This window comes from Ambystoma mexicanum, chromosome 4p (assembly GCF_040938575.1).
Source record: "Ambystoma mexicanum isolate Mex_15411 chromosome 4p, UKY_AmexF1_1, whole genome shotgun sequence".
Taxonomy (NCBI): Eukaryota; Metazoa; Chordata; class Amphibia; order Caudata; family Ambystomatidae; genus Ambystoma; species Ambystoma mexicanum.
Genome location: NC_090927.1, coordinates 1108366259 through 1108386950, shown reverse-complemented (window position 1 = coordinate 1108386950; position 20692 = coordinate 1108366259). Strand labels below are relative to the sequence as shown.

General features: G+C 43.3%; 1 protein-coding gene across 2 annotated transcripts in view; it reads right to left on the bottom strand.

Annotated features, from left to right (window-relative positions):
• Window positions 1-20692, bottom strand: part of LOC138453659 (zinc finger protein 587B-like) — a 151758-nt gene that overhangs the window by 40149 nt on the left and 90917 nt on the right. For both annotated transcript variants that reach the window (XM_069606699.1, XM_069606700.1), the window contains exons 3-5: window positions 16513-16611; window positions 7281-7385; window positions 6776-6886 (exon numbers count right to left, since the gene is read on the bottom strand). In XM_069606699.1, the coding sequence (XP_069462800.1) occupies window positions 6776-6886; window positions 7281-7385; window positions 16513-16611 (315 nt within the window). The remainder of the gene's footprint in view (window positions 1-6775; window positions 6887-7280; window positions 7386-16512; window positions 16612-20692) is intronic.

Below are 20692 nucleotides of genomic sequence, written 5' to 3'. Positions count from 1 at the left end.
CCACGCTGTTCTTCTTACCAGCCTGCAAAACTCCATTCAGATTAGCAACAGTACCCTCAAGTGGACCTCTTTCTTCTTTTGGGACAGGTCTATTCAGACTGCTTCTAACCCTTCCTTTTTTAACCTGGTGCTGCAAGGTACCAAATTCTTCCCATGGCACTTTAATACCTACCTGCCACTGCTAGGTGAACTTATTTTCACTTTCTACTGCACCTTCCTGGCTTCCGCATATGACAATCACACTGCTTTAAGCTTGAAAGTAATCCTAATTTGGGCCCGGTTTGATCGCATCCTATTTTACATGGTCCAAACTTTTTTTTTTTTTTTTTATTGAAACACCAGTCTGACATGTCTCAATGCAAGCATTGTGACATCAGACTTTTATTACAATGTGGTCCTATGTATCCAAAAAGAAGGAAGAAGAAGAAAAAGAGAAGAGGTCTTCTCCAAAACAAGCAAAGGTCCATCAGACTATTACCGTCCGCTCGAGCCACTTCTGAAAATCCTGGATGAAACGTTGTTTCAAATAAAGTTTGTGTCGAGACGTAGAGAGTCCAAGTAGTCAACTACGGCACAGCTTAATTTTATACAGTGTCCGGCTGCCGCATATGACCACCAATCTCGACTAATACAGTCCACAGGAATGAAGTCTCCCAGATGCGTCATCCGTTTGGCGGTGGTATCTTTGCATCTAGTGAGGAGATGTTCAGAAGTTTCGGTTTCACAGTGACAGAAACGACATATATTGTTACTCACTTCTTTAAAGTGACGACTCCACATCATTTCTTTCGTTTTTATGGCATTTAAACGAAACCTTAGAAACTGCTCACGATGATGTCGAGACGGGCAGTGTTTTAGGTAGTTGCTTGTAACATTTAGCTTAAGTGCCCCAACTCCAGCGTCTAAGGTGGTCGGTTTCAAGAGACGTGAATCATTGTTCGAAATCCAGCACCATTGTTCGAACTTTTTTTTTTGCTAGTTGTGGTCTCTCTAGTAGATCGTTCAGGTTGAGATCAGCAGTGGCTAAGATTCTCAGCATGATTTGCTTCCACTCATCGAGAAGTTTCGAATTCCCTGTGTTACTTGTCGCAGAGAAAATTTGGAATGCAGGGGCTGTCGGAGACAAATTCATCTTTCGCATTACTGTTAAGGACTTCCACATTACATGCGAATGTAGAGAATTCAGTGAAAGTTCGTATCTGATTTGGGTCATTGATATGTAGGTTGGAAGCTTTAGAACACGCCGCCAGAAGATTCCTTCCAATTTTTGCCAAAACGAGACATCTATGTTCCAACCGGATTCTGATCCAAAGGTGATTGCTGGAACTACCTTTTGGGTATAGAAAATCAAGACCGGTGTTAAAGTGAACTTGCCAAACGTTTTGTTCAGCAACTGTCCCTGAATGCCAAATTGAGTCATACGATTGACCATGTCAACTTTCCAGTGATGTTCATGGACTGAGTTGTTAAAGATGATTCCCAAATATCTGATTGAGTTGACTGTTTCAAGACAGATGTCATCGATTTTCCACTTGAAGATTTTTTGTCTTTTCGGACGATTTTGGCTAATAATAATGATCTTAGTTTTTTCAATATTTAGCTCCAGGTCATTTTTGTGCAGGTAGTCATGAAGGTTTGTTAATTGGCGTTGCAAGCCTATCTCGGTTCTGTCCAGTAAAACCACATCATCAGCATATATTATGCATCCTACTTCGATGTTATTCAGTTTTGGTGGAAAACATCGCACATCTTTGCGATGAGCAGGGATGTCAGAAATAAACAATTTAAAGAGTTCAGTAGCTAATGGGCATCCCTGTTTCACACCTATGCTGGTTGGTATCCGCTTGGATAGGGTGCCTTCGTTGTTTAGTCTTATGCTGACGGTGGTTTGCGTATATAGTGCTCTAATTGGCTCGATGAGGTTTCTTGGACAGTTCCAATTTGCCAGTTTTTGCCACAGTTTGTTTCGGTTTACACTGTCGAAAGCACCCCTCAGATCTATGAAGGCGAGAAATAGTCTCGTATTTGCCTTTTGGCTTTCTAATTTGAGAATGTTTAGGAGCAACAGGTTCACCTCCACCCCCACGCCTTTGGTAAAACCTGTTTGCCGGATATCAGGGATTTGTTCTGACATAGACCACGCAGCCAGCCTTTGACGTAAAAAAGATGCAAAGATTTTACCTATAGTGTCCAGCAGGGCAATCGGGCGATAGTTGATTGGATCTGCCCGATTGCCCTTTTTGTAGATTGGCACTATGATTGCGTCCCGCCAGGAGTCAGGTATCGTTGCTGATGTAAGCACACGGCCGAATAATAGTTCGATGAAGATTGCCCATTGCTCCTCGTTCTTTTTCAACATCATGTTTGATATTAAATCTGGGCCTGCTGCGTGGGAATTTTTCAGGGATCGTATGGCGAGTCTTATGTCTGGTCCTGTTATTCGAGGTTCCCAAGATATTGTCTCTTGTGCAGGTTTTCTAGCGTCCTCATTAGCTGTTTTACAAAAGATGTTGCCATAATGCTGTTCCCATGAGTCGGCATCAATCTCGTTCGATGGTAGTGACTGGTGCTTCGAGTTTCCTGCGTTCAAAATTGCCCAGATTTCTCGGGAATTCTTTTGGACTAAATGCCTCATCAGGTACTCAGCTTGATCTTGCTCAATTATCGATTTTTGCGATTTTAGCCAGTTACGGTATTTTTGGCGACGTATGCGTATGGCGTTGTTGATTGCATTTGTGTCGCTGTCCGATTTGTGGGACTTCTTTAGGGTTCTTATATCTCGTCTCATAGCTTGTTTTGCTTGTGTCAGGATTGAAGATGAGAGGTGTTTATGTTTGGAGCCCATTGTACGATCAGCGGATTTGACTGTGATGAAATCAAATAGTAACGGTGCGTAGTTTACAGACTGTTCAGAGGTCCGCCGTAATTTCTGGCTTATTTTCTCTATCGTTGGTCTATCCATCTTCAGCCGGTTTCCGCCACTGTTTACGGAAATTACGAGATCGTATTTTCTTTGCTCAATCGTCCATTCTACCATACAGGCCAACCGAAGCAGATTGTGATCACTACTTGACATTGAGCTTATTGATAGTCTTATGTCACTTTCAAAGAAACTTTTTGATACCCAAAAGTAATCAATTATTGATTGGGCGTATGGGGATGACCAGGTTTTTTGGGGTGGTTTGTCGCCCGGAACTTGTCCATTTACCATATTGCAATTTCTATTGCATAGCGCCTGCCTCCATTTGGACTCCCGACTTTTTACTTCATCGTATGATGATAATTTGAACTGCTTGGTTGCATGATCGAATTTGAACCAGGAGCAGTTTAAGTCGCCTGCACAGATTATTGATAGATTCTTGTAGTTTAGCAATGTCTGATCAATGCAGGTTGTTATTGAGTCTATGAATTTTTTGGTGCTTATTTTTGCCGGATTCCAGTAACTATTTATAATAAGCAGGTGTTTCCTTGTTTCTTGGTCTTCGTCTGTAGTTTGGAGCAGTGCACTTTGTACGAACGGATTAGGACTGGAGGAATCAACAAGGCGCCACCTGGTGTTTATTTTGATCATAATGACCAAACCAGAAGAGGGTCGCCCCTTTACATTTTTAATTGCAGGATTTAATAGAGTCTGGAATCCGTCCCTCGATGGTGGCTCGCACAACCATGTCTCCTGAAGACAAATGACAAAGACCCTTTCCAGGTCAGCCTCAAATTTGTTGAATAGGTGAGTGAATCCTCTAGTATTCCATGAAATAAATTCACGAGTACACTTTTTACTGCTGATTGATGGCTAACGTCGATCAGAGATGTTAGTGTGGCTGCCATTTTTCACTGGATGATTAAGATTTGTACATGAGGTTACTGAGATTGCCATTTCTCTACGAAGCTCAGCACGTCGTTGTTCTTGGGTCCCTTGGGAGCTTAGAATCTCCACCATGCTCTGATTAAAGGTTGACAGCATAGGCGATGCACCTCTGCTCAATTAGCAGGGCCCCTTGAAGATCAAGGTTTTTATAAGATGTTGCAAGCCTGAATCTAAAGTTTCACTTTCGATGTGTGCATGTCTTTTAATACAGATATGATATTTGAACGGTGACACTGACGGGCATTTTCCATAATCGAGAATATTTTCATCCTAAATGCAAAATATGTTGCCACAGTCTATATTCTTGAAATATGAAGATGCTGGATTACATGATACATGAAACAGTTGATTACAGAATTGTATGTTTGTAATTTAATAGACAATTTGAGAAATTGTTGTGGTACTCACCACGTGGGTACACCCAGTACCTACGTAGGTCTTCCTGGGTTTTGGTTTAATCGCTGAGCAATGCTGAAAGTACATTTGGGGCCACCGGAGTGAATCAAATATATAATTGAACGCTATTGTAGTTTGATAAGAAATATTGTTTATAGTGGTGCCCACTCCACTTCATGCACAAAGTTGGATCTATATCATCAAGCTCTGCCTCAATGCAATCACAACAAAATGACATAATTTACGTAGGTACCCATTATACCTCATTCTCTGCTGTTTGTCTTTCCGCAGTTATGGTCCTTCCTCCCCCACCCCCTGGTCCCTACTGCCAAGAACCTGGGGTTTATTTTTGATGGAACACTTTATTTGGGGCTGCAAAATAAATCACCAGCATTATGTTCTCAAGCAAATCCACTTTTTTTTTTTACCCACACATAACCAGGGAGTTGGTACTGTACAAGATAGACTATAACAACATATTGTATCTTGGTCTTCCTAAGGCTCTTCTTCACCAACTGCAAGTAATTCAAAATAAGTCTTATCCTTTAAAGAAATCCATGAGACTATGTTATGCCTGTTTTGAAGTCTCTTCAATGGCTCACAGTTGAGGCCCAAAAGCTATATCATCAAAAATTGATCTAGGTACTGTTCCACCAGGCTTTTAAGATTAACCTTTTACACATAATTGACTATCTGGAGATCTAAGGAAAAAAGGAACAGTGATAGGTCATTGGTTGTTGCTGGTGCCAACATGTGAACTGACATTCAGAAAAGGCCTCAATAATTGATCTTAAAACTCTCTGACCTCTTTATCTGCCCCTTCCCCTTGGGGCATATGGCTTCCTCCCTCCTCTGTGGGCTTCCTTTCCTTGCCATCTGCCCTACAATCGCTCCCCGGGCCCAACATTGCACAGAAGGCAGTGCCACCTGGCCCTAGTGATCATCAATCACTCCACCCTCTACTACAAGAGCCATGCAGGGACTAAGTCACATGAGCCTAGGGGATCATCCATTTACAGCCCTGAGGCCTACATCACAGAGCAGGTGGTGGCAGCAGCTGACCTGCAGCCTCAACATCCAGCCTAACACAAATGACTTAATCAAATCCCCATAGCGTGGGCAATCTCCTGCAATAACCACTTGTGAGGCTAAATGTATCACAAATGGTTATTGTAGAAGACCAAGGTGTGGGGTGGTGAGTTGGGGTATATAGTTGGTGGGGGATGAGGTTTCCCTCCATTGCGTGCATACTCCTAGCCTTGTGCATGGGAAAAGTGGAATACAAAACGTCCCTTCATGCACATGGTGATCCTCTGGAACACACTCCTAAGGAATCTTTGCATGGATGTGACAAATCGAGTATTGGATTCTTAGGCTAAGGATCCTGACTGGAATATGCTGGATTTTTCTAGAGAACCCGATAGGATATCGATCGGGCTAAATTCTGGGGGTATTCACTCACACATTTAAGTGAAGCTGCAAGAAGAATCAATGATTTCATACATTATACAGCTAATGAACAGCCTTTATCACGAACAAACTGCAGAACTGATGTTGTCTCAGTTTCTCACCAGTATAGAGGTGGTGGTAGGATCACAAACAAGATGTAAATTCTAGTTTGGTTTGAAGAGCTGATTCCAACAAAAGGCAGTTGTATTATATAATGTGGAATTACCACTGCCATTTGATCGTCCAACAATTATAGCTGAACTGTACGCTTTATAAGAACGATTCGCATTGAAGCAGACTCAACAGAAATACCCTATTGAATACATAAAAGAAAATGTTTTGAAAACAAACACAACAGCATGATGTTTAAATGAAACGCACCAACAAAGGATCTTGCAGAGATGATACTTTTGGTACTTTAAGTCATATTTTGTATGTTAGATTTCAAGACCACATAGGTGTTTTCCTCAGTCAAGTTACGTCTTTTTCACATGTTAATACGCTATACCTACAACATTTTAAAAACAAAATTCACAATTATTGAACTTCAAAATAGTAAGGCATACCCTGCCATGAATAGTGAGAGTCACAAAGGAACACAAATGGGTCACTAATGTAACTGCTTATGCCATGGAGAATAATTCACAGACATGGTTTATCCAAGTGTATATATCGCCTAAGCAAAACTGCATAACAGAGTGGTCCCACAATCCCAAGATCAAGACAATTGTTTTTTTTAGCAGAATGATGAATGTACAAATATATGACTCACATTTTAGAATGTTCAATTTTAAAACTGTTTGAATTCTTGAAATGCAAAGAATTGACTCTGATGATCAGGGGTGAGATTGGTGAACACCTTACAGGATTAATAGCAGAGCAGAGTATAATGGACTGGTCTCAGCTATCGAAACTTTCATAGAACTTACTGATCTACAGCATGAGGAAGAGAACAAACTGGTTGAGATGGCCTATTTTCCCTCAATTGGTGGCATTGCTGTTGTTAGGGTAGTACATCATTCGGATGCCCCGATTACAAGCAGGCAAACATGATCCACTGACCTGTCGATATGGTGAAACTTCCCGTTAACTGAGCTTCCTGTTGTTCCAGGGAACCTGCATCATGTTCTTCTTTGATCCTTAACGAAACAACTGGTATTGCAACTGAATTTCCTGCCATAAAAAGATCAAACTATATTTGAGTATTTTCATATAAATATTGAAATGGTCAATCAAAGGGAACTTAGCTTGAAGAAATTGATATCCTGGGGAAAGATAGCATTCACTAACTATTGGAAGACCTATGAGCCAGCAGTTCATGATACTGTGCGAACCTTTCCACTATCCATAACAGAATCGCCATAGACACAGTACAAATGAAAGGACGAAGGACCATTCCTAGGGGGAAACGGTTATTTGAGAAGCACAGTCACTGAGTAGTCGCTGCTGCCTCTTCATATTCCAGCAAGTCAGCAACTTTATTCTGCTTATTGTAGCATGAAAATTATGAAAATAGGCCACTGACTAGTTGCACCAATGTAAAAAGCCAAAGGTATATGTTACTTACTTGAATTGTTGCTGGGACTTATGTCACGAATATGGCGTTTCATCAAACATCCAGTTGACACTTCTTCCATCTTCAAAAAATTGTCAAAATTAGGTGGTGGAAATCCTTTAAAGCAATTTAAAAATGGTGATATTTATTGTGATATTTATATTTTTTCTAAACAATTTGTCTTTCTGTTGAATAAATCCTACAAAGTTCCTAATTTTCTTGCTGCTAGGGAATCCTGCCAGAAAGAGCCAAACTCCGCGCACTTTGAGAATGTGGGACCTGATTGTTAGCTGAATGAAGCAGTGTTAGGCAAATTAACCCAGAGTTCCCGTGCCTTACACTGCATCACGTGATGAGTATACTACATGATCAGGAACAGAGGCTGAGAAAAACAAAAGCAGTCTGTCATTACATAGGCTACCTGCTCTGAGTCTGTAGGGATCTAAGCCCCTCTCTACATTAAAATTCTGGGTTTGGCCGAAAATGCTGTGGCATCTCCCGGTCAAAGTGCGGAAATGCATGTAGCAGATTTCTTGCCTTATATCTCACTCCAAGGGAGCCCAAAAGGAAATGACACAGATGAATACAAACCTGCAAAAAGTTTGCTTTCTTGGGTATTTACCCATCTGTGCCATTTTCCTTCATAATCAAAATTAGGTGTTTAGGGTATTATTTCATTAGCAGCTTCAAAGGTCTATCTTTCAAAACTTTCACCAATTCCAAGGGTCCAAAAAAGAGTTGGTGGTCTTTCCTCTATTAAGATTGCCAACTTGTTCACCGTTACTGCATGCTTTATATACCAAGTACCTGGAACGGTTCGCTTATTTCGAAGGCAGGCAAACCTTTCTGTTTTTCCCCATTTTGCAGTCTCATAGAACTCCATGGCGTTCGGTATTTACTGCATGTGCTAAATACTGCTTGCTGTATTGCTTGTGTGTGGAGGTAATTAACACCACACACAAGCAAGCACAAATATATTTGGCAGAGTGGTAAATCATCCGCAATTCAAAGATGGCAGCTGTTTTACTACTACCACCAAACTCTTAACTCGAACCCAATGTGTTTTCTTATTTATTGGCCACTTAGAAGGCGCTTGTACAATTAGAAAACCTGATTCAAAGCACCCACAGGGAAACCGGATGGGGACAGGGGAGGTATACAATGAATTACAGAAAGGATAAATAATTGCATTAATAGTACAACAAATATTGAGAATCGAGGGAAGAGGGATGAAGGGGGGGACGAACCTACTATACCTTGTTTGTTTGTTTTATTATTTATAATGCGCTCCAGACCCAGGGGCATCAGGGCGCAGAAAGCAATAAGGATATTTTCAGCTTTGTTACATTGCTGTACACTGATATACATATATATACAGAAGCGAGAATGCAAAGTACAAAATACAAAATAAATGTGAATGTTCAGAACATGCATGTGCCGAGGGGGTGAGGGATAAGGTGCTTTGATGCTCATAGAGAAGTGCTAAGGATAAGTGAGAGGAGAAGAACATAAGTGCAACCCTCAATGATTGGGTGAGCCAAGTAGGTGGAGTAGAAGAGACAGCGTCTGAGATGAGAGGTGGGGGGGGGGGGTGTCAAGGCCCCGAGGACACATAAGGGACCTGCACATCAGTCACGCAGCTGTGGGATTAGCAGGGAAGAGCGGAGGATAAGGAGGAGGTAAAGAGAAAGGTCTTGAGGCTTTTTCCACAGTCTTAGTCACCATAAAATCTGTCTTCCTCACCTTGATTTTGACAGTAACAAATGGCTTTCTTCATTTAACATGGAGCCTGAAATATGGAGCTACAAATAGTGCACCTAATTTGAAATGGACTTCCCATTTCCTTTGCCCTTGCTGGATAGTATGGCCGTCTTAGCAGTACCTATTTCTTGCTATTATTATGTAGGCAAGCACTCTTTGCAGGAGGGATCTTAGAGGATGTGCTTCCTTCTTATTCATGGATGTCAATTAGGGGTCCACGTGTGCATCAGCTGCCACCCCTAGCAACCGCCATGCTACCAATGGATGTGCCTCTACTAATCATGTTTCAAGAGATAGATCCAGTGGCATACCAACACAATTTTATTCTTTGAATTCAAACACTTGTAGTTACACATTTATAATACTGAAAATAAAATGGCATGCATCAGAATGCATAGAAAAACAAGAATCAGTTAAAGTATTCTTGCCTGGTACGGGATAACTTACCTTGGTAACAATGACATCTATTGTTAAAGTGCTTAGAAGCGCTAGTAATCTGCCATGCAGCATTATATAAAAAGTTGAATTGTGCTTAGTAAAATCGAAGGCCTGCGATTTATGTTAACTTTGTGGTATTATTTGCTTCCTCTGCAGGCACATGCCTCCTAAATCGCTTTCATTTTTATAAAATGAGCTCTCCTGGAATTCATGTTCTATGGGGGCGTAACGTTAATAAAGGCAAAAGCAAGGCTGTTAGGCCTTGCATTAACGTTACCCTCCATTTTCATTCTTTTGTATGGCGGAGAGGAGAGGCAGAACGCATCTTTAGTTTCCGCAACCTCCTTAACGCTGTGCCAAACAAATGCTCCAGCATTTGCGCCGGCATGAATTTTCACGTCAGCACAAATGCTGGAGATCCCCATGGGGTCTGCCAAATTTATGCCCATAGGAATCCATTGTACATGCTGTCTACAATGCTCGCATGTCGGGCAGAACTTAATTGAAACTGAGAACGCTGCTTGCCATATGAGAATTCATGGCAGGCAGCGTTTACTCATTTTGCACGGTGGAGTGAACAAGTGCAGGGCAAAAGGCGGCAAACGCACTGGTGCTGTGCACTTTTGCACCATGCCAAGCAACGGATGAAAATGTATTTAAATTACTCATTTTTATCAAATGAGCTCCGTTGACAATGAGCCACAGACTCTTTAGGTGATAAGGGCTCAATGTGCCAGTCAGATTACACTTGTGCAAAGGAAGCTCACTTGACATATGTTGGCAGTACCTGGGCATGGGATAAGGTACCTTTCATATGATGACCATGACCATGCATGTATGTGGTATGCCATTGTAAAGGGCTGCATTGCTCTGGCACAGCATACAAGCTGGTCGCTGGGTATGATGAGCTCCGATCTCCAGATTGACATCCAGAATGATGGTATTTTGTGAGAAACCGGAGGGTGTCCTCACACCACCTACTCCTCTTGGATCCTCTTGATTCTGGTCAATTGCCCGACTCTGCCTGACCCTGCTGTTGGGACATGCCAGGTAAACGGCTTTTTTGTTAGTCCGCTGTCTGTCATGGTGTGAGAAAGTATTTGGGTCAAAAAAAGGGGGCAGTAGATTTTCTAAGTATCCTAGGTTGTAGTATGGGGAAAAAGTGTCATAAGGAAGGGGGTGGTTGGTTGACTCGGAAAAGTGAACGTATCAGAGAGAGCCAGTTCATCCCTGGCCACCTGAATAAGGGATTCCCAGGATCTACTTGGGAGAATACCCTCAGGTTTCTAACAGCACTTACAGACTGGTCTCTGGTACTAAGCGCGATATAAAAGATTATTAAAAGTGCTTTCTACCGAGCAAAGGTTATAGAGTGCAGCAGGCCAGGTGCAAGCCATGTACAATACTTGGGACAGTAGAAGAACCGTTTTGCTTGCCGGTACAAGGCCAGGGATAACCCCCCCCCTTGCTATGGAATACAATACATATCGGATGGTATGCTATTTGTTTTCCAATTTATCATTGCTAAACCGTCCCTCAACATAAGTGAAATAAATACTATAATTTTGGCCCAGATGTTTATTGGCAGGACCCACATCAGAGGGGCTACTTTACAGATAACGCTAAAACGGGGGGCTCAAAAGGAGAGGGCAGAATGCAATGTGATCAATTTAAAGAAATTACACACAGCTTGCAATACACTTAATAAGTATATCTTTAATATGACAAGTAAGGCATTTTTACAGCCAAACGCAATTGGGGTTCGACAATTCTGTAATGCGATCGCTCCACCCCTCCAAGCGCACATGGGCCACAACCCATGTTGTCACAGGCATCAGAGTTTATAGGGCTGCTCAAGATCGCCTGCAAGAGCAGGGTTCTCAGTTTACAACTCGATACATTTGAAGTTTACTGAATGGGGCTGTACTGTACATTCTCTCTCTCTCTCTCTCTCTCTCTCCCTCTCCCTCTCGCTCTGCCATGCTTTTACTTTTTTGTAGAAACGCCCGTTTACTTGCTAGACTGGGCAGCAGCACGGTTGGAGGAGGAGGACTTGGACTCAAACCTTAAGCGGGACATTGAAGGTACTGATGGCATGCAGGCTCAGATGTAACATGGATTTGGAAGCCTTCACATGATGGATGACCGAGGGAGGCCTGAAAATGGCACGTGCCGACTATAACTGGTAATGGAAGGGTTAGCGATTTTGTGAACAGGGTGTTTAGTTGCAACTGGGTGAATGTTAACTGAACATTGGCCATGACGTCAGTATGGCTACTGAATTTACAGTATGAAGTTTCTCTGAAACATGTACTGCACATTACATTTTCATTATCGTTGGTTTCTTTCAGAACATGCAATGTACTGAAGGCTGGACTTCAGCGACTTGCCAGCCTTCGTACCCGACAGCGGGATTCAGAGTTGGCGAAGTTCAGGAGAATGTTCAGAATTGGAGACTTCAAGTGTGCCCAATAAAAGATGTCTCGATATTGTCTCAGAAGGATAGCTCAGGGGCAACATGCTCGCCTTCGAAGTAAGACGACACAGAGCAACACAGGTTCGATCCCCTGGTCCATGTTTAGAAACCTCTGGGTATTAAGCGTGTTAGAAATAACACATATCATGACCTATCATATCATAGATATGATGGTGGAGAGCAAGGGGCCGCTGTAACCACCCTACAGTGGCATCAAGTCGAGGAGCGATGTTACTCTTATCATTGACACCACTTTTCAGGTCCGTTGTTCACCCCCTTCTCGAAAGATGCAGGTCACCTTTACCCTCCACGCTACCTCCCACTTGTTCCACAATGATCCTCACATCCAGGCCGAGATTTCAAGGTGATCGTTTGCAGCTATGTAGGAATCAATTCAGCTATGCCTTGCGCACGGAAAAGCGCAATCCCCGTCTCCGACTCAGTTCAATGCCCTCCATACAAAGCCCCCAGCCCAGCCGTGCCCCCTTGACACCTAGCAGATCCCCCATTGACCCTCCTCTGCTGCCTCACAAATGACTCCAAAGTGACTGCAAATAAAGTGAACTGTATTGTGGTAATTGAAGTCTGCTACTTAACAAGGTACTACAGAATTATTTCAACTAAAGCACTGTGGGAATTGTAGTCTGCTGCATCACAAGCAACTACCAAGTGATTGAAAGTAAAGCGAAACTCACTGTGGGAACCCAATTTTGCTTTCACACCAGTGATTATAAGAGATTAAAGTATAGTGAATTACATTGTGGGAACCACAATTTGCTGACTGACCAGCGCCTGCTGAGACATTTCAAGTGATTACATTGTGGGAACAGAATTATGTTGGCTCGCAAGTAACCATCAAGAGATTGCAAGTAAATAGAATTGTATTTCGGGAACTGCAATATGCCTAAAGAGATATTTGAAGTGAAGTGTGTTGTGGGAACCGTAGTTTGCTGCAGCATAAGAGACTCTTAAAGTCAGAGGAGTGTGACGAATCCTGGGATGACTTCACCGAGGCATCGGCAGCTAACCAATAATCCCCCTAGGGGTGGTAACATGCAGGAGGACTTTCCAGGGAAGAACTCTGCTTTTGGGAATAGGGACGTTAATTCCATTATTCACCTCCCTAACACCCTTTCCTCTCACACCCCAAGCTCCTCACCACATCCTCACACTACTACCTATAACATTATGGTACTATATTGGAGCACTGGCACTTCTCCGAGTACTGAGACGAGGAGGCCCCGAGGAGACAAAGATCACACCATGGAAACAAAAGACAGACCTTGACAGTCTGGTGTGGAGGAAGCAGCGACCAGGTATAAAAACTGACAACGCACTTGAATCAGAGATAGTCCAGCAAGGAAGCTGGAAAGCCTGGAAAGTTCGAACCAGACAAGAGGAGAAGTCACAGCCGCAGGTCAACAAGAAGCAGTCGGCTGGGCAGATCCAAGGAGGTCTAAAAGCTGGTCAGAGAAGCAACTGTAGGGAGAGTGGCGGTGACATGTACTCAATGAGGTGGACCTGGTGGTCCCACAACACCGCAGAGACGATAGCTCTCTGGCCCCGTGGAAGCAGGGCAGAGTGTCGAAAAGAGCAAAGAAAAGCAACAAATGTTACTAACACCCCAGGAAGAACCGGAGCCAGGGCTGCCTCCACAAGAAGGTAACAGGGGCCTGGGAGACCAGGTAGAGGTTTGGGTGTTGAAGATTGCATCAGGAGTAATCTCCCTTGTCCCAGTACTCATAAGGCGTGCATCGTTGAGGAGTGCATCGGAAGTAATCTCCTTCGTCCCAGTGGCAATTATAAAATGGTTCACTCTTGTCAGAGGGGGACAAGAAAGGAGTCTCAATACCCCTGGAGGAATTGTGGCAAGCATTGCAACTGCTGAAGAAAAGTGTTGGTTGACAATAATATAACAAACAAAGCTGGGACATTGATAAAGAGTAGTTCAAGAAAGGAACTCCAGGATATGATAAGAACTGTTAATAGGAACAAACTAAAGCCCCAGTTGTGAGAATGTTATAGACAAGCCTGTGTTTGTGTGTGTGCATCACGTAGCCTCGTGTATTCCCCTGCCTCTTTACAGATTAAGGATCTCTAACGTCACCTATGTTCCTTAGCTACTACTGTCCATAACAATTGATCTACCTCATTATTATTAACGCATCGTATATGCCATTTTATGTACCCTGCTACAAAAGGCTAGTTTGCACATGTACATACTCTCTCTACTTATCATAATTTTTGCCTTACTGGACTTTTCGCATGTGTGCTGCTGCTGCCCTGCAACGCGGGTAGGCACCATGTATTTGCCTTGCTGGACGTTCCGCATTTGTGTGATACTGCTGCACTGCAACATGGGGTAGGCACCATGTATTTGCCACGCTGGACCTTTTGCATTTTTTTGTGTGGACCTTTCGCATTTGTGTGCCGTTGCCACCCTGTAACGGGGGGTAGGCACCATGTATTTGCCTTGATGTATCAGATGTAGTTCCCGTAACAAGAGGTGAGCTCTCCTGAGTATATTCTCTCCACCATTATGATTTCATATGTACCTATTGTAGTTCTCTGTAGAATATGCAATACTTTCCACGTATGTTTTCCCCTGCACTACCCAGGCCTAATCTATGCCGGCTATGCATCGGTTGTACCGCACTTATTGTAACCATATTCTTAAGCTAAGCGCCTAGATGCCCCTGTGATTTGTGCACTATACAAATAAAATAAAAAAACTAAACCAAACCAAGCCAGACGAAGGGAGTCACTCTCCTGGTCATTGCTTTTGTTGGTAAATCAGACCCTGTTGACACAGACTGTTGACAAAGTTAACTACAATTGAAGAAACACACCAGGAAAAGGGAGTCATTCTCCTGGTGACTGAAGCACCACCTGTGTTAAGAACCGTTCATACTTTGTTTTTGTAGTGACAGGGACAGATTAGTTGGTTTTGACGGAGGACAGGGTACTATTATATTTTTTTACTGACATCCAGACAAGTATCCGAGTTATTTAGGTTGATGTAGGGAAACCCCTCTAGAAATAGGGAGAGATATGTTTTCCATAGAAATTCAATAAAAGTATTTGCCTAAAACATGAAATCTTGTCAGCCTCCTGATTACACCTCGCCACAGGAGGCAGACATGTCTTAAGCAATGTAATTTGAGAAAGGAAGTTCTGATACTGAGTTTCTTGCACTGAGGAATGGCATGCACTGAATACCAAATGGAGGATACTGACTAGGACCCAGAGATTCCTTGGATCCTCTGTTGAAAAGTCTAGAAAACAAAGGGATTTGTGTAAATTGGAATGCCAGAAACAAACAAGCACATGATCACTGGCTGGAACCTGTTAGTTCTTTGGTTCCCAAAAACTCATGTCCGCTGTTTTAAGAATAAAAGTATAAAACAAACATTTCTAAAATGTGACTACATCGGTTGTGTGCTATCCTATCACAAACAAGTGAGTAAACAGCCACAGACATGGGCCCAGTAACCAAACTCCTATCCACTCTGCAATCTCACATCTACCAACCTGCACCTTGTGGAATATCCTGCCAAAATCTAGCCCTCCACCGAACCACCTATTCTTGCTGAGTGGAACTTCTTAGCAAGCAACTGAGCAGAATGACAGTAACTGGGAATCCGCTATGGAAACGCAAAGCCCTTGTGCCCTCTCCTACCCCGACTCAACTAGGACCATACAAACACACACAGAACCGTTGCTTTCCATCTGCATGCATCAGAACCGCAGGCTTTGCATCTTGCCTCTCCCTCACCTTCTCTCCCCACTAACTGCAATCCCTCCCTCTCTCTCTCTCTCTTAAATAACCCAGCGACAAGGGGCTGTCAAACTGGCATAATTTGCTAGAGAAGACCCATTGTAACAGTGGCAGAGGGACAGGTGAAATTAGACAAGCAAGATAAAATGTACACTAGCTTGAGAGTGAGATGATGAAGGCTGCTTCAATTTTCATTGAAACATTTCTGTGGAATAGACAGGAAGGTCTCTACAGAGCAAAGGACATTTTTCGGGACTATAATTGTGGCTGGTCATGAAGTCTGGAAAAGACCAAAGTAGTATGCAAATGTACCAGTGAGCAATCAGAAAGAGGAGAATGCAGCACTCTGGAAAAAAGTCAGTATTGAGGCTCTGGAGAAGTCAAAGGAGAAAACGCCATCAGACTATCCCGTGGTAACTCAGCTTCCCTCAGTAGGAGGCTCAGCTGCATTCCCTCTCTCTCGATCTCTGCGTTGTAGTTTCCTAGCCTGCGGGTCAGGGGGAATCGCTCCTCTTCATTTTTTGTTTCACTCTGCACCTTTGCCCACCCCAGCCCTGCTACACCATCTAACGCTCTGAGAGCAGAACTGTCAGACATCAGGAGGGAAATGGGCATGATGCCAGCTTTGTGGGTGCCAAGATAACTAGATATAGCCCTGCTGGCAATGTGCTGCCAATGTAGACACTCCAAGACCAGCTCACGCGGAAATGGGGTGGCTGTGGAAAACATTAGGATAACAATAACTAGAACTGTCAAATTCGCACTAAAGAATGTCTGGATGGGTCACATACCTGGGACACTTTGCCTTTTCTGACAGTCCTCATGGTTCAAGGCAGGCTGCTCTTCCTCTCTTGCTCTCAATGAAAAGACCGATGCAGCAATAAGCGGGCCTATTATCAGAAGGAGACAAAAAGAAACAGTTATTGTGTAATCAACAGTGTGCTACTCTCAAAGACAAGCATTGGCAAAGCTAATGGTGTCAGCATTTGCAGTTGTTTAGTGCATTTTACATTGAGGCATGGATGCAAAACCATGCTGGTTTATAGTGGTGCTTATGTGTAATTGAGTGTTAATGGGCTTGTTTTTAGAGAGAAGTTCTGTGCTGAGGTAGTGCTGATCGAGAAATTGTAATCTACATATGTCCAGAAAACTGGCTATGAATAATTGAAAATCTTTTCTTCGTAAAAATGGTCTCCCATGAGAAGAGTGACCTTGTAGTGGGAGATAAAAATCATATGTTATCACCCCTGAAGAATGTCTGACAATTATTGGAAAGGACAGAAACATGTTGGGTAAAAGTGAACTAGGATCAGGTTAGCTTGAATTGAGACGTACAGCTCAGGTGTACTTCTGATCGAGGTGTTTTCTCGACAGCAGTACTCACCATCAGTGGAACGTTTGATGTTTTAGATAGTAGGATCTCCTTTTTTACATATGTGTTTGGACACTTACTGAATTATGCATATGAATGTGAAAAGTTTTTACAAAATTGATATATGTTTTGTATGTATTTTCTATGAGAATAGAAAAGTATTTTTTGAAGTGTTGTATATAATATTGTGTGACTAAGCACCAGTGCAAGACTACTGCCTTTTTGTTTACATTGCAAAACTACTTGGAGGGGCCTCTGGCAGGTCTGTGTGTAAGGAACCGTGTTGGACAACAGATTGCTCAGTGTGAAGTGCTTCAGTGAGGTCTGCATTGTGGTGACTGAGCAGTAGGTGCTCAGAGACTGCTGCTGGAGGTTGGCAGGCACATGAGTGATAATTGTGTTTTGTGGGGTGGTGTTAGTGTATGCATGTGATGGGTGATGTGCTCAGTGGGAATGAGTGTGTTGGGGTTGCTGAAAGGTGTGTGGGGGTGCCATTGTGGAGAGAGTTACTTTTTTGGGGGGGGGTGAGTCGTACGAGTGTGGTTATCAGACATTGAATAGCCTCTATCCCAGCGCAAATAGCCTCCCGGAAATTAACCTTGCAGGTGTCATCTGAAATAATGCCCAGTCCTACAAGCCTGACTCATGAATTGATGACTTAATGTTTGTAAAGCGCTATATCGCCCATAGGCCTCTAGGCGCTTGGACAAACAGCTAAACAAGAACAGATAATGAACAAAAAGAAAAAAAAAAGGAAAGATAAAATCTGCAGAAGGTCAGGAGGAGAGAAACATAACGGCCCTTAGGTAGATGCTAGTCAGGATTTTTATTGAACAAAAGGGTCTTGACGTGCTTCCAAAAATCAGTGAGGGAAGTTACTTTCTGAAGCTCAGGGGCGAGTTTGTTCCACAAAGACGGCGCCTGACAGTCAAACATGGTACCACCAAAGGTTTTCAGTTTAAATCTCAGCTGAAATAATTTTGACGACCACAAGATTGTAAACAACGACATGGGACGAAGGTGGCCAGACAATTTGCCAGATACTGTGGCGCCACCCCATTGCAACATTTAAAGGATATGGCGAGTACCTTATGCGTGATCCAGTGTTTAACCCGGAAGCAGAGTAAGCCTCTTCTTGCCTCTGTGACATGTTCTCTTCTGGAAAGGCCAAAGACAGCTCTGACTGCCCCATTTTGAGTGACTTGCAAAGCCTGAATATTAGTATTATCTGTACCCAATAATCGACTAGTACAATAGTCTAGCAGTGAATTAAGTAAGGCTGAAGCCAATAGAGAGCTGTTTTTGTGAAATGTAGGGGAATGATTAGCTCAGTCCTGCCGGAAATTTCACTCTGGTAGCAAACAGCACACACCTGTCAATCATTGATGGTTTGGTTGCAGAGCCACAGGATCAGCAGAGTTTGGGGGACTTCTCCAAAGATTCTTTTTTTAAATAATGTTTTAAAATGATGGTACCTTTTACAACAGACGTCGTTAAAAACATACCATTTGCAATGGTTTTTAAAAGCAGCACATACAAAAAATGTAACAGATGTCCGATTAGTAAAAGTACATCAGATAATTTTCATGATGCCTTTGCCCTTTGCTGGCTGCTGCCAATAATGCCCATAATGGTACCAGCCCTGCAAAATCAGCAGCCAAACAAGACATTTCCCACAAACTACGGGCTGTGCTGTATTATTTCACATTTTGAGATAGAATATTGGGTCACTAAGCAAGGAAGCATTTTTATTTTTTAAAGCAATTTAAAGGAATTCTCCATCGAATTCTTTTTGAAATAAGGACCGTCACACGGACATTGAAATGAGGTTCAAGGTTTATTAAATAAAAGTAAGACATCATGAAGGAAATTATTTCAGGATGGCTGTAATCGGTGACCTCTTGGGGTAAGTAGTCCTGGTGGCTATTGATTGAAAATAAGGGGACCACCACCGGGCAGGCAGCTCTCCCGATTAGTTCATTTGGGTGCCTCGTTCTCCTCCCCTTTTCAGGGAACGCAATGCTTTACAGTCTTCCAAAGTGTCTCTCTTCTAGGGTGGCCCAAAGTTCTCCCTCCTCTTGTGGGGTTAGGGCTCTCGCTGCCCTATGTCACTCACTGCCTCTTCTGGGAATTAATGGGTAATCCCGGTGTTTCTGGTCCTTCTCTTCCATGGTTCAAGAGGCTCACCCTCTCTTCTGGGGATCAAGGCACTATGGCTTCAACGATGATCAACCCCTCTTCTGGGGAGTAAGGGTCTCTCCTCTTGTGCTCAACCCTTTATTTGTTAGTATATTTATCAGGATATTTATTGAAGGCAGACCGAGCTTTAGGAAGCAACAGAGCACATTACAATCATAGGGGGAAGAACAGGGTGAGGGAAGCAGAGAAATACCTCTTCTAGGAATTAAGGGGCTCTCACGCTCTCTAGTGCTCACCCAGACTTTTGATGGTTAAAGGCTCGCCCCCCACTGGTGATCATCCTATCCATTGGGCATTTCCTCCTCCCTGGTGGTCTTCCTCTCTCTTCTGGGGATCTTGGTACCTCCTCCCCATCAGTGTTCACTCTTTTCTGGAGATCAAGGAGACTGCCCCGCTCTGGTGCTCAGCCCCACTTTTGCTGATCAAGGGGGTATCTTCCTTGCTGATGATCATCCCATATTTTGGGTATCTCACCACTCTCTGGTGGTCTTGCCCTCTTGTGGGATCTTGTACTCCTCCCAGTGCTCACTCCGCTCCTCTGGTGGTTACGGTACTCTCACTTTCTCAGCTGCTCTCTCCTCTTCAGGGGGAATCAAATGGCTCCTCCATGTGGGATTAAGAGATTCCATCGCCCCAGCTTCCTCATCTGACAAAATCCCATGCCCTGATCTGGAGACCGTCAATGGGATGACCAAGCGGGTCGGGTACCTCCCAAAGCTAGTTGGTGATGGGAAATTGGGTTGGGTGGTCTGGGGAGGATCCACTGGTTAACCACACTTAATCCCGGTCTCAGGCAGGGGAAGAGTCACAGGGCAAGAGACAGTCATGGAAGTAATCTATACATATCCCCCGCCCAGGTGAAAGTGCATGAAGGTTCCACTAAGACTCAAAGTGGCAGAAAGGGAAACCAAATGTACTGATCCATCCACAGCCAGCTTCACACATAAAATACTTGTCACATCCACACTGCTACTGTTGCAAAAGTTCGCCGATTGATAAAATGGTGCCAGTTTGTGGCTTTCCGGCAGCATTTCTACATGCGAACGACAAAAACTCATCAATCAATTGTCTACTGGCAGAGTCTTCTTTCGAGGGCGATCCAGAGTTGCAATGTTACTGACAGCAAGCATTCCTTTCACGATCAGAGGAATTGGAAAGGCTGTCAAGGGACTTTCAATTGTCAAGGTTCTACGCTAAGGAAGCTGTGTCATTACCAAACACGGCTCTGCAATAACAGGAAAGAGGAACCAGATTCCAAGAATGTGAAAGGTCAGGTAAAAGCATGGTCTTGCCCCAGGCCAGATAAAAGCATGGTCCTGCCCCTAGTGTCCGGAGTCATCCTAGGTGAGCCTCTCAGGGGTAACAAATCCTAGTTCCTTGCAGGATGTTATGTGAAAACC